Source organism: Halichoerus grypus, chromosome 13 (assembly GCF_964656455.1).
Source record: "Halichoerus grypus chromosome 13, mHalGry1.hap1.1, whole genome shotgun sequence".
In the NCBI taxonomy this organism is placed as follows: Eukaryota; Metazoa; Chordata; class Mammalia; order Carnivora; family Phocidae; genus Halichoerus; species Halichoerus grypus.
Genome location: NC_135724.1, coordinates 36,971,470 through 36,989,626, shown reverse-complemented (window position 1 = coordinate 36,989,626; position 18,157 = coordinate 36,971,470). Strand labels below are relative to the sequence as shown.

Genomic DNA, 18,157 nt, shown 5'->3' with positions numbered 1-18,157 from the left:
TAAATTAATCTCCACAGCAACCGTATGAAACCAGTACCATTACACCTACTTTCTAGGTGAGGAAAATGAAGAAACCAAATCTTGAAGATGCAAAGCAACTTGCTAAGCTCACACAGCCGGCATGTAGTGAAACCAAGCAGGGGACCCCGGTCTGCCTGGCTCCAGAGCCCCAATTTTAATCATGATGCTTGATGAGAGGAGCCATTTCTCCACAGGGCAGTTGGAGATGTATGGTCTGCATGTAATTTATTTTAGAAACACCTATGTACATAAGACAAAACCTTAATCCAGAATCATGTTCGTAGCTGCTTTAGCATAGTTATTTTTTCTATAATTGATCTATGTGACTGTCCTCACCCTGCTGAGAGGTGGGGAAACAAATGGTTTTAAACTTGCCAATTCTTAGAATTATAGCCTCTTGCAATTTCAACTGTCTTTGAATAGCTCCAGTTCTTGGGTGATTGTTCAATTTTTTAGACATCCTTCCCTCTCCCTAACCCTTCTGCCTAGCCATACCAAGCCACTGATTTTAGTCTTTATTGTGCTGGGGCTTACCTTGCCCAACTGGGGAGGGAGGTGGTGGGGAGATACTCCTTGAGGTGGTTATTTCTCAGAGTCTCAAATGGGAAAGGGTCAAAGTAAGGCCCTAAGGCTGAGACCAAAGCCAAACCTCTCTAATATCTCTCTTTGGGGACCTGCTTTTTCCACCTTTCATCTCCTTCCTATACTCAATCGGATTTGGAAGGAGTACTCTTTCCTCCACCTTCCTGCCTTTTCTGCACTTTCCCTGTGTCCTACATCCTCCTTCCCAAAGTGAAATTTGCCCTCTCCTTTTCCCTAGGGCTAAACAGGAGAATGGTTGCCAGCCTACTTGATTTATGGGGAAAGGAATGAAAACACATCTGTTTAGCATTTTCAAATTATTACCCCGGTTACCCCAGTGTCTCAGAGGGTAATCACCGGTCTCTGGAGCTCTCTGGGTCCCTTGATAGTAACATGACTCACAGCAGTCTTAGAGGAAGATTTACAGGGACTCTTAGATACCTCTTTCACCTGACTCACCACCCCTCCCCTCAACCCAAATTGTTGGCCATAGTCCTCTCCTTCATGAGCAGTGTAGAAACAGTGGGAGTATTATCTCCACAAAATAAGCTGATATAGCCAATGAGCTATACATTCAAATTTTCACAAATTTAGTCCCCATGATAACACCGGTTATGTCATATATATTACTTAAATATGAGATCATGGAGAAGTAAGTGGTACTAAAGAACCCAAAATGAGAGGATGTACTTTGAAAACAAATACTTGATTTGTAGACTGCGCTTTTTACCTTCAGACTATCCCCAAAGAAAGGGGAAGCTTTTGTGAAAGGAAACAAATTAGTAAGGAAATTGACAACCATGGGGGCCAGTAACAGAAATAGTAAGAGGAACTGTAGATCTTCATAGTGATGACTACATCTCAAGCCTCTTTAGTTCAGTGTGCAGTGTATCTTTTACTTATATTTATCTGTGTGTCTTGCAAGTCTTAGGTCCGAAGTAGATCCTTACTGTATGAGGGGGAAAAAAAATCTCATGTAAGCTGAGATATGGATAAAAAAATCAACTTGTCCACTGTAAGTCCACTGGAAAGGCAGAAAAATAAAATTATTAAGATGCCTAAAAAAAGAATATAAAATGGGAAAAAAGGCCCCCTTGTTTGAGATTATCATTACCATCTGGGCTGTGAACTATTTGATTCTAATTCTAGAAGCTTGATGCCAGAAATAACTTATTACCAGGGAGATAGGCTGGAGAATTGTCAGGAATGACAGGGTTGCTTTTGTTTGTTTGTTTTTAATATCTATACCACAAAATGATAAAGCTGATAAACCACACAGTGATGTGAAGGGATGAGCCTTGTACTTTCTGCTACATATATGAATGCTGTCCTTTATACCCCAGTTCTTCCTTTCTCACCCCACAAGAGGTCGGAGACCACTTTTGATAAGCAGAGAATGCTTTAAACTCTCTTCTCTCTGGAGGAAAGTAATGGATGCATCTGGGGTCTGTTGAGAGTTTATAATCTAATCCATCGACTTTGCCTAGTACTAGCAATTCTGTTCACAGCTCTTTTCACAGTGGTCATGTTGAGAGTGTACATAAAGTACTTGATTTTTGATCTATATTTATGAGCTCACATTAAATATAGATCAGTACTGTCCAATCACATTGAAAACGTGTCATTTTGATGTTCCAGTTCACCACTTCCTAGCTCTGTGACCTTGAGCAAGTTACTTAATCTCACCAGTTTACTCATTTTAAAACAGGGATGATGCTAATCGTACCTGTCTCATGGCCAGTGTATTTGAAAACTACACTGCAATGATATAGAACAGCTAGAATGTTGAGAGCTTCCAAATACTAAATTGAGTGTTGACTCGTTTAATTCAAATGAAAATAAAATAAATGACGAGTTAATTATCTGTATCAAGAGGCAGTTTAAGAATTTGAATTGGGGAGCCTTGGGTAACCATCATGTTCTAAAATGGTGGCTATTTTTTTTTTTTAATAAAAAAACCCTTTGAGGATTCTTTTCTGCAGAAAAATCTCTTCATTTGCAATCTTTAATCTTCACATTATTAAGGTAAAGGCTGCATTGATTAGAAGGAAATATAGCTTCCTCTTAGGTTTTCAGGTTTGGGGCTACTTTCGGGGAGGAGGTTGGGTGTCTGAATCCCCTTAGTCTGGTACATTTTCTGGAGCAGGCCACCAGATCTTTGTATATTTTTTTGCGACCAGACCGAGTTTAATTTGAATGCTCTAAGAACTTGGTGTTGAAGGAGTTAAAGGGTCTCCCACACCCCTCAGCCTGAATCGTTCTTTTGTGTACACAGCTGCAGTCGGAGCGCGGGTCGGAAAGGAAATGGTTAGAGGAAGAGCTGGTTTTCAGACGAGGCGAGTCTGTGAGGGGGGCTGGGGGTGGCCTGGGGTTTTACATGCCAGATGTAGGCCTGCCCCGGTGCCTGCCTGGAGCTGCTCGCGTGGTCACGCCTCGGCCCTGTGCGAATTGAGGAGAGGTGATGAGTTAGCGCGTTGCTATGGTGACGGGCCCGGCCACGTGACCCGGTGCTGCTGCCGGCGCTTTGACGTCAGCAGCCGGGAGGGCGGGACGCAGGAGGGCGGGGCGGGAGCCGAGCGGGGAGAAGGGAGCCAGCGAGCAGGAGGCAGGCAGGCACGGTCTGCGCGAGGAGCAGGCGAGCGGGAAGACGAGACGCAGCCACCTTCCTCACCAGCCAGCCCGCCGCGGTTTGTTCCCTTCCTCGGGAGTGCGCCAATGCCTGGTCCGACCCAAACCCTGTCCCCAAATGGCGAGAACAACAACGACATCATCCAGGATAACGGGACCATCATTCCTTTCCGGAAGCACACAGTGCGCGGGGAGCGTTCCTACAGGTAATGGGGCTGGCACCGGGAGCGGCGCCGGGCGGGGGAGCTCGGCGGGGGCGCGCGGAAATCCGGCCCGTTATATAATGGAGCGGACACTGCGCCCGGACCCGGCTGCAGACGTGCGTTCGCCAGGGCGCTTGTGATCATTTGCTGTCTCTTTCCATGTGTCATGTTGGCTATGCATTGAGGCTTCACGAATGCAGATGGAGAGCATTTTGTGAATAGGTTTGCTGCCTGCGAGGGGTCTCCTTCCATCTCCTTCCTTCCACACTGATAAAAATGCAAGCAATTTTTTCCCCTCTCCAAAGGGAGACAGGCAGTAGCACTTCCTTTCCTCCTTTCCTTTAGATTTTAAAGGACCCATTGGATAGGCTGTGCCTAAAGGCAGGGAACAGGAGGATGGCGAGAAAAATGTTTGCGCTCGCCCTGGTGTGTGTGCAGGAAAGATGGAATCCTCTAGATTAAGCTGCAGTCTGTGATGTTAAACCGCCAGATTGATGGAGCTTTGTAAGAATTCTGCTCGCTGATTGGTGCAAGGATTGACAGCAGAGGTCACAGTGTCAGACATTCACCAAAATTTTCTCCATAGAACCCATGGTTTATTAGAAAGAGACTGGACTGCAGTGGCCCTGAGGAAAACCCGGTGCCGTTATGCATTTTCTTAGCAGTTTATAGCCTCCGCATGGGTGGGGGAGCCCGCCCTTCTTTAAACAGTAGGAAGGTAATTCCTGCTATTTTGCCGAGGTCTGATTTGAGGATGGGACTGATCTTGGTCATTGTATTGTGAGCTTTTTGATTAATGAGTCGGTCTGTATGGTTGGCATCATTTTTACATTAGCATATCTGGCAATATGTTCTAGTAGATAAGCTCATTAAAATTGTTTGCATTGTTTGATAAGGATAACAATGTAATGGAGAATGCAGCTAGATTCTAATGCAGCTCAAGGCCAGACTTGAAGGGAGACTGATAGCTTCCCTCATATTTCCTCTGAAGTTCTTTTGTACTGGGGTAGTTATTTTTAAATGTTACCTTGATAACCACTAACAATGCTTTTGCTTCCAGGCAGAGCACACATACCTCTAAAGCGCATCCTCTCAGCTAGTGAGCAACAGGAAATAACTCTTTTTTTTTTTTAATGTCTTCATCTAAACGTTCAGCTGGTATTGTGGGTAGAATATTCAGTGTGTGTAAATATGATATATTTGTAAAACAGGACCCAAAGTACCCCACTTCCTCTCTCTTCGACCAAAGAAACCCTATTTGCTGACTCAAAAAGAAAAATTTATAAGCAACCTTTGCCCTGTCGTCTCTGGCAGTTATATAAATACTTGGAGTTAATTTTGGCTGTGCCCATGAGGTCACCAAAATCTCATGCCTTATGATTCCAACTAATACGTTGACATGGCATCCTTACAGAGTCCAAGCGCTTGTTATTCTCTTAATATAAACCAAAATTGGTGCACAACGTCTGGGACTCTTCTTTTGGAGATCCTTGTGATTGGAACACTAGGTCCCTTCTATCCCTTACTCATCCACCTTTCTCTGTGAACATTCCAAAGCCTGAAATAGAATTTAAAAACAAAAACCAAAACCCCGGAATTTTTTTTAAACCTCACTTATTTACACTGTTCGTATAGGTAATAAATTTGAAGACCTTGTCTCTTCAGTGATTTAATCTCTGCCACGTAAGTAGCAGTTGCTTTTAAGACGGGGTTCGAATTTTACCACATAGGCCAAAGGAAGTTGCCTAGTTGGGTTTTATTAGTCATATGAACAAACGTGAAATGGCAGTGGAAAATGACTTGGTTGGTAAGGTTAAATGCTACCTTTTGGTGATAAAATATTGCTTTAAAGTAAAAGCTTAGTTACCTTTTCAGTTCAATCTATTTTCATTTCCTAAATTATTTCCAGTTTGTTTTCTGAGGCCCTGAAATTATACGAAAGGAAAAAAACTGAATTTAAATAAAAGGACTGGAGAAATTCTTAAGTCAGTAAGAGCATTATTGCATTTGTATTTTACGTAATAGGATTACTGGACACCATAGTGAGAGGTGTCATAGGTTAAATGAAGAAGGAATCCTCCAAAGTTGTATTGGTATTATATTATACAAAGGGTGTATGCTGAGACAGACGCACCTTAGGTTTTCTTTGGTCTGCTTTGCTTTCAAAGTGGATGGCCAGCGTGGTGTAACTACCACTTATTTTTTTGGAGGGGCATTAGGGGAAGGAAAAATGTGAGACGTGTTTCTATCCAGGAAGTGTTCCAGGCTGGAATAATATTGCCATTTAATTGCTGAGGAAACTTGGAAGGTACTGTGAAAGCCCAAATAGAGAGATTTAACCAAATAAATTTTGCTTTGGTGGTGGGTCCATTATAACCCTCAAAAATGACATGTGCTGAAGAGTTCAGTTTGAATCCCGTGGAGCATCTGGGTCAGCCCAGAGCCCTGGGATGATCAGAGGGAACTCTCTTCCTGATTCCTTTGCTGACTTGCAGGTCCGCTTCCAGCAGGTCCTTTACCTTTGACCTTATTTTCTACAGTTGCTCATGACAAGTAAGATTATCTCATTGCAGTCTTACAAAGTCACTGTGAGGTTAACTTCAAACATTTAAAACAAAGACTTTCTTAAAAGATCTACATAGATACAAGAAGAATGCGGTTATTACTGAAAGCGGACTCTTCCAGGAGCTCCAGGCCAAGAGGTAGCTCAGGTGAGGAGAGGAGAGGACACCTAGGGAACAGCACTGTTGTGTGTCAGGTGGCCACTCTTCCCAGCAAAGGGCCTTCTTGTCATGACATTTGCACTAGATTGTCTATAGATAAGGGTCAAATATGGTTCATGACCCAGATATCTTAACTCCAGGTATCTCTTTGTGTAAACTGAGCCCATTTTTATAGCCTGGACCAGAGAGGGTGATGCACCGTTATTGAAACCCATGCACAGTTTGATTAGAAAAGCAAGTTACCTTTAGGAAATTATCCCTCCAGTAGTAATTTCAGTCGAAAGGAGCCAGTGCAAAAATGGCTCAGTAGAGCCGTGTGGATGTTTCTGCTGTTCATGTCCACTACTGTGAGATTGCCTTCTTGGACCCAGCTTCCTCATTGCATTTATGAGCACTAGAACTCCATATATTTTAAGAGCTGCTTAAAAAATAAATGTGGTGTGGGCCATCTGAGGTGATAGTGTTTAATTCACAGAGCGAATGAGCCGGGCTCTGGCAGTCTCTGAAGAGGCTACTCCCTATAGCTGTGTTTCATGCAGATGCTAGTAGGAAATGAGATTTATTAACTGGCCCTCTGCCCACTGCATCTTTGTTTGCATACTCCAGTCTTTTAAGAATGAATGTATAAGTCCAGGAGACTATTTCCGCATGGGTGTTTGAACATGCAACTACAGTAGCATATGTTTCTGAATACTAACAAACAAACAAACAAACAAAAACCCAAAACAAAACCCCTAACCAACTTGGCCCCAGGAAATGGACTGTAAAGAAAGGCAAAACTAAAACTTAAGCCTAAGACATTGGCTCTCCCATCCAACTTGACCGGTTTTGAAAAATGAACTCTTAAGAAAAACAAAAAGAAATATTGTGTGTGTATAAAAGACAGTTGTGAACGCATGTTCCATTTAACAGAGGCTGTTGTAAGGTGGCTCACTTTGACCAGAATGTAGATTTCAGATCCTTGCCCCCCAGTTCAACAGCTGCAGACAGCGGGAGTCTAGCTTCACTTGTCTGTTACGTACATATTAGTATCATCTAGGTTTGCTGCTGTCATAGGAAGTTTCCAGGAATAGTGATTTTTGTCCTTAATATTTTTCTTTGTATTTGTAAAAATCAAAGGATTACCTGATGCTTATTAGGTGTCTAATTTTTAACTTCTTCTCAGGGTCATTTGTCAGAACTTCTGTTAAAGGGTTGGTCTTCTGGGCACATGTGCTGAGATGCTCACCCCTACTCAGCAGTGGTTGTCACTGATTGTGTCTTTACAGTGGGTTATCTTAGCAGAACAGTGGCTTGAGATGGTCCTCTGAATTTAGGAGGCTGATTTCCATATGCCCTATCGTTTCTGTATTGATAGGGACTCCTTGAAGCTTGCAGTGAGTAATCCCGTAGATTAATGGAGGGGGAAATATTGGGGCTAATCTAAAATATTCCATTTGGTTTAGAGAATTCGACAAATTTTTGAAAGCATGCTCTAGCCAAGGTCTGTCCTAGATGCCCCATAAGGACCTTGAGTTCCAGCAAGGTCAGATGTATAAGCAACTCCTTTTATAACAGATTTACCTTGTTGTGAGTATTTGGCTTGGTCTACTAGCAAAAGCAGTTTGCATTTCCTCAGTCCACAGTGGCTCAAAGAAGAAAAAGATGCCCTCAAAGCCAGTATGCTATAGGAAGCTAAATAATGTGGAAGACCAAAAATTTTGGTGAACAGAGTATAGGCTTTAGAATCAGAATTTTCACTGGCCTGGCAAGGTGCACGTTGGGCAGCAGTGGAAAATAAAGCAGGGACATCGAAAGGCAAGCAGGGTGGTCAGAACTTGAAAATTGAAGGCCACTGAAAGCTCATTAATTGAAAAACAGCATAATGAAAACAGAAGCATATGCTGGAATTTATCTCCTGTTTCAAAATGGGAATTGATAGGAAAATGAGAGTCCTCCAGTGCCCCGCCCTAGAGGGCCAGAATTACTAGAGAATACTTGATTTGCCTTGAGAGAATTCTCCAGCCTGACCATAGAGATTTAGGCATATGTTCCTGGCTTGAGTCTTCTCTCCCTGAGTGGAAGCAATCAATGCAGCTTCACCCCATAGGGATGAAGGTCAGCCGATGGCTTTTGTATTTATTTGCAGCAGCCCACTTCATAGTTAGCTATAGAACTTCAGGAGGTGGCTAGTGAGTAGAGCTTACAGTCTTCCAGTCCTTCCAAACTCAGAAGCAGGGTGTATGATTCTTGTGAAGGATCCTTCTGAGTCCTTTAATGCCTAAAATGTACGGACGTAACTCTGATGAAGCTTCCTGGAGCGCTCCATATGGCTGTGGTGCCAATTCTTTATGCAGCAAGAAGGTGATCCCCTCGATGGCAGGTTCTGGAGAAGACTGAGAGTTGAATCTGGATTGAGTAGATTTGTTTACTTTGAAATTTTGTCCATTTCACTTCAGAGGAAAAATTGGCTTGTTCCTCTCCTTTGAAAACTACCTTTTTTCATAATGAAATATGTTAGAATATATATATATATATATATATAATACATATATTATATATATATATAGTTAGGAGAGTTTCATTCTTCCTGACTTTAGGCTGTCATTCAGCTATCAGCCTCTGTGATACTAAATTGGCTGTGTCCTGCTCCTCTAGTATCTTACGCACTATTCAGTAGCCCTTCTTGTAACACTCCGCACACATCCCTGTCAGTATCCTGTGAACCTTGTTTCTTTTTTTAAGATTTTATTTTTTTATTTGACAGAAAAAGAGCAGCAGCAGAGGGAGAAGCAGACTCCCCGCTGAGCAGGGAGCCTGATGTGGGGCTCGATCCCAGGACCCCGGGATCATGACCTGAGCTGAAGGCAGACGCTTAACTGACTGAACCACCCAGGGGCCCTGAACCTTGTTTCTTAGTTCATTTTAAAATTCTGATTGGTTATCTCAGTATTTGGGCCCCTTGGACTTTATATTTTGTTGAGAGAATTCTTTAAAACTGGAAACCTATAATTCACATAGGCAAAAACAAATTACACATCTTTTTACCCTATAGCGTAATCAAAGAAATTTCTCCTAAATATGTTTTTGTTAAAAAGCAACCCCAAAGGTGATAGTTTATTTTAATGAGAATAAATAGTGGGGTAAAGGTTAAACAGAGTTTTATAGGCCACCAAGAAATAATTTCTTAGTAGGTTACTAAAAAAAAATACTTGTACGTTTTCAGTGTCAGATCTCCCCTGGCTAATTAGAATTTTGCTCACTCGAACCAGGACAAACTTTCTTCTTCAGGCATGATTTTTTTGTTTCTAAAAGAGCAGAAGGTGGTGATGTATACATAGGATAGTGAAGTTGATGGTTCCTGTTAGTGATGCTGTCCTTTGTGAAGTTTATCCAGTAAAAAAAATGACAGCTAGAGCTCAGTCTTTGTTATATCCTGACTTGGTTCAGGAGGGAAAGTATGTCAGAAGAATTAGATTTTGGCTATAAGTTGGAACAGAAAAGGAAAAGGGCAAGAGATTTGGGAGAGAGAAGTAGGAGTTAAAAATACATAGTGTGCGTTGATAGAAATCTATAAAATTTGTGATCTGTTGTAGAGAATTGGTCCTGGAGTTTATGGCCAGTGTTTGTTGTTGCATAAGCCTGGAATTCTCTTCCAGTGCTCTTCCTTAGATTTCTGTGATCCCCCCCCTTTTTTTTTCTTAAAACTACTATTTGTTTTTGTTTTGCTTTGCTTTAAAGACATTAATTTTTTATTTCGTGTCAGCCTATCCTGGAAAAACACTGAGAGGTAACTTGTCAAAATTGCCAGAGGCATGAACATGTCAGAGAGGTTTTCTCAGGGTCACAGTTTTACTTTGATTATAAATACGGGTATCCCTTTATTTAAGAGCCCCCACTCCCTTGATTCCTTGCAGGGTTTGCATTTGGTGGTCAACAAATCAGGAGAAAGGGAAGCTACTAAAGTGGGCCCCACCCCCTACCACATCTATTTCCTTTTTGTTGTTTTGAAATACCAAAACATGTTTTCAAGTTGTTGCTTTTTAAATTTCCCACTTCTGGGGGCGCCTGGGTGGCTCAGTTGTTAAGCGTCTGCCTTCAGCTCAGGGCATGATCCCAGCGTCCTGGGATCGAGCCCCGCATCAGGCTCTCTACTCTGCACGAAGCCTGCTTCTCCCTCTCCCACTCCCCCTGCTTGTGTTCCTGCTCTCGCTATCTCTGTCTCTCAAATAAATAAATAAAATATTAAAAAAAAAAAAAATTCCCACTTCTGGATTTTACACAATAATGGAGATTTAAGCCCAAATTCCCACAGTCGCTTAAGATTTCTATTCTTTCAGCAACCTTACTGAGTCCCTTCTATATGCCAGGCCCCATTGCTGGGCCCCCAGAGTGCAGAGATAAATAATGCACAGCCCCTCCTGGAAAAGCCCCTGGGTTATTGGGGACAGTACTCGGTGGGAGGCATCTGAGAAGGGGGAGACCCACACCTGACCCTGATAAAGTAATTTTGTGATCATTGTCCTAATTGTCAGCAGGGGTGCAGTTATTAGTCCTGTAATTTTCAGAAGCTTTCGGAAATGGAGCATGTACATGAAAACTGAACGTGTGTGTCCTCTGAATGTAAGTTTTCATGCAGCCACGAGGCACACGTCTGAGCACTGCTGAGTGGCCCGCATGGTCAAGTTCCGTCGCCCTGACAGGAAGGCCGTTGAGAAGAGTAAAAGGCTTATTATCTCTTATGATCCCCAGATTTTTACGATAGTTGCATTGACCATCACTAGGTTAAAAATAGTACAGTACGCTATTACACAAAAAGGAAAATGAGAATGTATATTCCCATTTACTTGATGTGCACAGAGAAACTAAGGATATAAACTAATAATGGTGGGAACTAGATGGATAAGTCCGTGTGTACCTTTTTTTTTTTTTTTTTTAAACTGGCATTATGTAAATGGATTGCCTCGTCAGTGGTGGTTTATTTAACACTTTAATAGCATGAATTTAAAAAGTTAAATGAGTTTTAAGTTTAGCCACGAGGCTTACATGTTCAGGTACGTTGGGAAGCGTCTTCATGTACCCACGGACTTACTGAAGTCACGTGGGTGATGCTAAAGATTGCCCTACTGCGGGTACCACTCTTAGAGTAAAACAGCATCACGGGTCACAAATGAAATGTGCCCCTCCAGCATCTGCCCCAAGAGGTTGCACACACAGGAAGCCATAGTCCGGGTTTTGTTTTATTTTCTCCTGGGTGCACTGGAACCGCCACCTGTGTTGGTCTGTGATGTGTCCAGCCTGGTTAGTATGCTCCGTGAATATCGCACTACCTGCAAAATAATCCTCCGTGCGATTTCCTTCTCGATACCCTCTTTGAATTTTTGTTTCCTTCTCCTCGTTGGAGCACCTGCCCTGCGCATCAGGTGCTGTGCGGGCCCTAAAGCTGGAAGTTAAAGGTCCGGGCCATTTTTGTATCCCCTCTGCTGTGGTCCTCTGGCCTCCCCGGCTCTTAGTCCAGCCTCCCACCTTCTGGAAGTTATTGAGCAATATCTGGCCTTCATGTGACCCCTGCCATAGTGCCACGCAGGCAGGAAACAGCCATCTGCATTCAAGTCCCTCCCTGCTCCAGCCCCCTCACCCACCAGTCTGGGTGAAGGCTGAGTGAATCCCCATGGAGACTGGCCAATTAAGAATAAACAAAAGGGGAGCTCTGAATGCATTATCCCAGCTATAGGGACCTGCTCACCATCAATAACCGTGAAATAGAAAGCTTGTGCAGCTTGTGGGCTGAATGTCTTGCTAGCAAAGGAGGATACGGAAGAGGGGGTGCTTGGTGGGTGCAGCGGGGAGGGGTGCAAAGCAGGCGCAGGGTGAGGGCTTCCCAGGTGGGTGTGCCAACCTCCCTGTTGTTCCTCCTTGCTCCCTCTTGTCCCGTGTCTGGGAGCAAAGTAAATCGGCCCCTCTAACACTAGTTCTCCAAGGGGAAGGAGAAAGAGATGAGAGCCATCAGGCAGGGGGCTGACGGCAGAGGGAATGGAGACCTGTAAGTCTTTACAAAACCCCCAGTAGTGGGGCTAGCAAAATGCACAGTTAGTTGAAAAGCAGGTTTGGTATTTGAGAAGCCAGATCTTCTCTCTGTAGGATTTCTGACAGGCAGGTAGCATCATGGTAACACTGACTGAAACAGGTGTCAGCATGGAGAACCACGAACCTATTCCAGCCTGTGTGGCGAGGGTGTCCCTGCTACCTCAGCTCTGGTTCAGAATGTGGACGGGACTGAGAAGGTGGCCTGCACCATCCAGCGCCTCCATTCCTGCTTCACATTAAGACCAGTGGGGGAGGGGCGCCTGGGTGGCTCAGTCGTTAAGCATCTGCCTTCGGCTCAGGTCATGATCCCAGGGTCCTGGGATCGAGCCCCGCATCGGGCTCCCTGCTCCGCGGGAAGCCTGCTTCTCCCTCTCCCACTCCCCTTGCTTGTGTTCCTTCTTTCGCTGTGTCTCTCTCTGTCAAATAAATAAAATCTTTAAAAAAAAAAAAAAGACCAGTGGGGGATCTGCTTGGAGAAGCAGGGAGGTGTAGCAGGCCAAAGCTTGGTTCTGGCGAGAGACAGACTCTCCATGCCCACTCCACCCCTTCTTTCTATCTGATCTAGGGCAAATTTTTTAGCCTCTTAAGCCTCATTTTCCTTTTGTGCAAATGGAAATAATAATAGCACCAACCTGGGGCGCCTGGGTGGCTCAGTCGGTTAAGCGTCTGCCGTCTGCCTTTGGCTCAGGTCATGATCTCATCAGGGTCCTGCTTGTGTGTGCGGGCACACTCTCTCTCTCTCAAAATCTTTAAAAAAAAAAAAAAAATAGCACCAACCTCACAGTTCTTAATGAGGATTTAAATGAACGGTGGAATATAAAGCATACCAAGTGGTGATTGGTGCAAAGTAAAGGCCTTTTATCACACCAGCTAGTATTTGGAGTTCCAGTCTACTCTGTCACCCTTTGTCTATAATCCTCTATGATCTTTGTGGCCTCAGTCCCGGGCACAATACCTGGCATGCAGCGGATGTTAGTTAAAAGTCCAAATGGAATCTGGAAAAACTTCAGACAGATTATACTATAGCCTTTCCCCCTTTATCAGCTTGATGAAGAATTAGCTTACATAGAGTCAACTGCATCCATTTGGAGTGTATGAAGCAGTGAGGTTTGGCAATGTATGTGCCCTTGAAGCCATCACTCCCAGAAGAGGCCCGGTACTCTTTGTTGCCCTAGACAACCACTGCTTTACTTCGTCACGCATGGTGGTAATTGCTTACATACATGGTCATCGTACAGTAGGTCACATTGGGTACAAATGGAACCATCCACATGGTACTCTTCTGGGTCTGACTTCTTTTACTCAGCATCATTTTGAGATTCATCCAGACTGGGTTTATCAGCAGTTCGTCACTCTTTGTTGCTAAGTAGTCAGCCATTGTATGGCTACACCGTATTTTGTGTACCATTCACCAGTTGATGAACATTTGGGTTGTTTCCAGTTCTTAGCAATTATGAATAAAACTTCTGTGAACTTTCACATACTAGTCTTTGTGGGAATACATGTTTTCATTTCTCTGGGGTAAATACCTGGAAGGGGAATGATGGAGTCCTAGAGTCATACTTAAGAAACTAAAAATGTCCAGAGTGGTTGTGCCATTTCACGTCCTGCGAGCTGTGTGTGAAAGTTGCTTCACATTCTTGGCAACACTTGGTATTGTCAGTGTTCTAAAGTTTGGCCATCCTTACAGATGTATAGAAGTATCACATTGAGATTTTAATTCATATTTTCCTGGTGATGAATGATGTTAAGTAAATTAGGTGCTTATTGGCCTTTTATGTATCTTGAGTGAAGTGTCTGCAATCAGTTGCCTGTTTTTTAAAATTAAATGTTTTATCCTGTTGTTATTAAGAGGACTATAAAAAAAATTCTGGATACTGTAATATAGTCTTGTCTTAGATTTTAATGGATATGGGTCTTGTGTTCTTCTTAACCTCCATACAAACCCTTCAAGAAAAAGAAGAATTGATCTACCTGGTCTTTGTCTACAGTGCGTTTTCTAGCAGTTAGGTTCAGCTCCCCGTGAGTACATATTCAATGATTCTATTAAAATGGATTGTTAAAAAGTAAAATAACAGGATCATTCTTCCAGTTTAGGGGAAAAAACAACTACTATATGCACTTTAAAAGTTGCATATGAATGAGTTAAATTTAAGAGCTAGGTTTTCTTTGGCATCTTGATAGCTAGGGGACACTTTTTTAATTCTGTGGAGAAGAACTCAATAATTACATAGATACTTTTTTCTTTGTATTGCATGTCCCCTTAACGCTGGATCAAATTTTTCATTCCTATGTTTGAGGAAAATGTGTGTAGAAATGTTTTCTTCTTTAAAGGTAGCAAGGAACAATACTTAAAAATTTTTGCCCAGGGTAGTTAAAGCGTGTGTGTGTGTGTGTGTGTGTGTGTGTGTGTGTGTGTGTGTGAGAGAGAGAGACAGGGAGAGAGAATTTCAGAGGCAAACATCCCCCAGCTCTTCCTCGATGCATTCTCATTCTAATTTGGCAGTTTTGTGTTGCCAGTTTGACTCCTAACTTCTGGAAACCCCTAAGGAATAATTGCCTTAAGTAGAACTGAGAAACTGGGAAGCTAATGCCTAGTAAGGTCTTCAGTTTACCTGAAAGGATCAACTGAGGGACCTTGTGATTCTTGAGAGAGTGGGGATGCTTAGCTTCCAGAATCTTGGCAGCCGAAAGCCAAACTTCTTAACCATGTATGTTTCAAAATCCAAAGAGACTCTAAAATATAAGGTCATTTATGATTTCACAGATGCCCTAGGTCTACTAGTAGATTTTGTGAGTTTAACTTATTTCATCTGTCATTTATTCATCTTATTGCAAAACCGTCAGGCCAAATTCCAGATGAGTTGCTGCTTCCACGATGGCAGTAATGTCTTGCAGTCTAGGTTACAGATGATGATTTTCTGTGTTCTCTTTGGGACTGGGGGTCACAGCCACTCAGATATCACTTGTGAGTTGAGTGTGTTCTTTTGCTTTAATTGAGGTTGTTCCTTGAAAGGAAGCCAAATACCATTAGACAGGACATCCTGTGATTCCCTTAGTTTACGATGGCCAAGGACAGGACTTTTTTTTTTAATATAAGACGATTTCTTGTTTCCTTTCCTGTTAAAATGGGAGCCCAGAACCAATGATGTCCAATTGGCTGTAAGAAGTCTAAAAACAACTGAACCTCCGCCAAAAATCACTTGAAGAGTTCTAGAACGTGAAAAAATGTCCATGTCTTTTTATGTGAGCCAACAATGATTTGGTCATTATTAGCATTTAAGTGACCCCCAGTTCTGTTGTCTTGAAATAATAATTAACTGAAAAAGAGGAAATGACCACACCAGAAGTTCTTGGAATTAAACATACTACTATAAAAATTGTGGAATCAGGTACATTGTGGTACACCTACCTCCACAATAAAACATAATGCAAATATTACACATGAAGAAGATAGAAAAATGTTCACAGGGGTGCCTGGGTGGCTCAGTTGGTTAAGCGGCTGCCTTCGGCTCCGGTCATGATCTCAGGGTCCTGGGGTCGAGCCCCACGTCGGGCTCCCTGCTCAGCAGGGAATCTGCTTCTCGCATCCCTCTCTCTCACTGTCTCTCAAGTAAATAAAATCTTTAAAAAAAGAAAAAAAGTTCACAATATGTTAAGAAAAACAAGCTGACTAGTACCAAAGTATATATGTATTGTATTGGTTTTCCAAGGCTGCTAAAACACTATTACCAGAAACTAGGCAGCTTGAAATTTATTCCCTCAAAGTTGAGAAGACTAGAAGTCCTAAATGAAGGTGTTGGAAGGGCTATGCTCCTCTCAAGGCTCTGGAGGGGAATCATTCTTTGCCTCTTCCTGTCTAGTGGCCCTGTGTGTTCCCTGTAGCTACCTTACTCCAATCTCTGCCTCTGTTACCACATGACCTCCTTCCCTGTGTGTCTGTGTGTGTCTGTTTCCACGGGGCCTTCTTAGAAGGACACTAGCCATTGGATTTAGGGCCCTAATCCAGTATAACTTGCAACTAATTACATCTGTTTCTCAATAAGACTGTTTCCCAATAAGATCATATACTAAGGTTTCAAGGGGACGTGAATTCTGGGGGTGGGGGGTCACTATGCAACCTATTACATGTATGTACTTGTGTATATATATGTGTGCATACATATATGCCCATTTTTATAAGTGTGTAGAAAATTCATGCACCTACCCCACACACTCCTTTATAAAAGAGGTCTTTAATTTTATTTCTTTCTACTTTTTCTATGTGAAAAGTGCTGATTTAATATAAAAGTATTTTTTAAAATAGCACTTTGACATCTACCTTTAAAAAAAGGTTTTTTTTTTTTTACTAACCTACTTTGAGTTTGTTTTCTTTGCCTCATCAAACTAAGAGACACTTAATCTTAAAATAATCTTTTGTAACATATATACACATAAATATGTATATGAGTCAGTATTATATGGTATTGGGTTTATTATGCTTATTATACTATAACAATAGCTAAAATTGAAATAATGTAATGATTTGAGTAAACCAGTGTAATACTTGGTGTCTGATTTAAGTATGGGGAAGCAAGAAAAAAAAGTTATACTCAATTGTTGAATTCAAATCTAATTTCTTAAATGTTTTAAAGTCTCTAAATCAAATTAATCCTAGAAACTAAACCTAGGAACTAGGCATGGGGAAGGGATGGGGAGGCATTTTACCAAATTTCATTTGTTCAGATTGGCTTAAATACTGGGTACCTCCTAACACATACATCCACTCTAGAACTAACTTCATCCACCCTTCTTATTCTTTAGACTTTTTTATCTATAGTAGTAGCTCTAGTTACTTAGCCAAATGGTTCATAAGGGCTTCTCTTAAGTAATTTCCTTTCCCTTAATTAGTGCTGAATGCTCATTAATCACTTACTATTTTTCTGTCTTTGAGTATCTCAAGTTTAACAAAACATTCTAAATTCAGTAGAGACCACGATCCCCCACATGTGTTAGATGACAACAGTATATTAAATTTTGTCACTTGCTCCTATAAGTCCTCTCATACCATAGAACTGCAGAATCAGAATGGGAGGCTTCAATTCAAGAAACTTCCTCGCTTCCACTCTTTACCAAACCCAAGGGTTTTACCATGTATCTGATCCTGTTATTTCTGTATCTGATTCAGTTTGGACATGGTGCAGTTTTTATCCACGCTTGACTCAAATGCTCAATATCTGCACTTCCCTTGGAGAATCATAGTGTCAACACACTGGTGCAAGAAATGTTTTGACTTTTGACCTGTTACGTAGCAGTAGACAGGGAAGTGGAGGGGTATTGCAAGGTGTGTGTGTAAACTGATTTTTGTTGGATACCTCATAAAAATGAAAGTCTGTTGGTCTCTTCATTACAGTAAATAAATGGTAGATGAGTTCATTAAAAGCAAAACAAGGGGCGCCTGGGTGGCTCAGTCAGTTAAGTGGCTGCCTTCGGCTCAGGTCATGATCAGGTCCTGGGATGGAGCCCCATCTGGGGCTCCCTGCTCAGTGGGGAGTCTGCTTCTCCCGCTGCCCTTCCCATCCCCCCTGCTCATGTTCGCACGCTGTCTCTCAAATAAATAAATATTTTTAAAAAAATAAAAGCAAAACAAAATAACATGCACCTCTTCTACTCCAGTATACAAGGAAGATAGGATTGGTATCCAGTTGCCCAAAGAGTAATTAGGGAGAAGGAGAGAAGGACGCACTGTGACTCTGGGGTGGAATTGCAGGAAGATGGGGGAAATCCATTCTGACCAAAATGAATCCTTTTATCTGGGAAAGGTTTTGGGGACGATGGCCTGAAGAACTGGTGACAAAATAGTGTGCCTGGTTTTGATAACATTTCCCTATTGCAACACCAATTTGGCTGAACATTACTAATTTTAGGTTAAAAAGACTGAAATTTACATTTCCT

General features: G+C 42.2%; 1 protein-coding gene across 4 annotated transcripts in view; it reads left to right on the top strand.

The window, feature by feature from the left end:
- The window catches only part of MAPRE2 (microtubule associated protein RP/EB family member 2), a 152,881-nt gene that overhangs the window by 53,217 nt on the left and 81,507 nt on the right, over positions 1-18,157 (top strand). Inside the window, exon 1 of one of the 4 annotated variants that reach the window (XM_078060432.1) lies at positions 3,159-3,437. The exons of the other annotated variants lie outside the window; for them this stretch is intronic. Coding sequence (XP_077916558.1) covers positions 3,319-3,437 — 119 coding nt within the window. The 5' untranslated portion in view covers positions 3,159-3,318. Of the gene's footprint in view, positions 1-3,158; positions 3,438-18,157 lie in introns of those variants that run through there. 4 annotated transcript variants of the gene reach the window in all.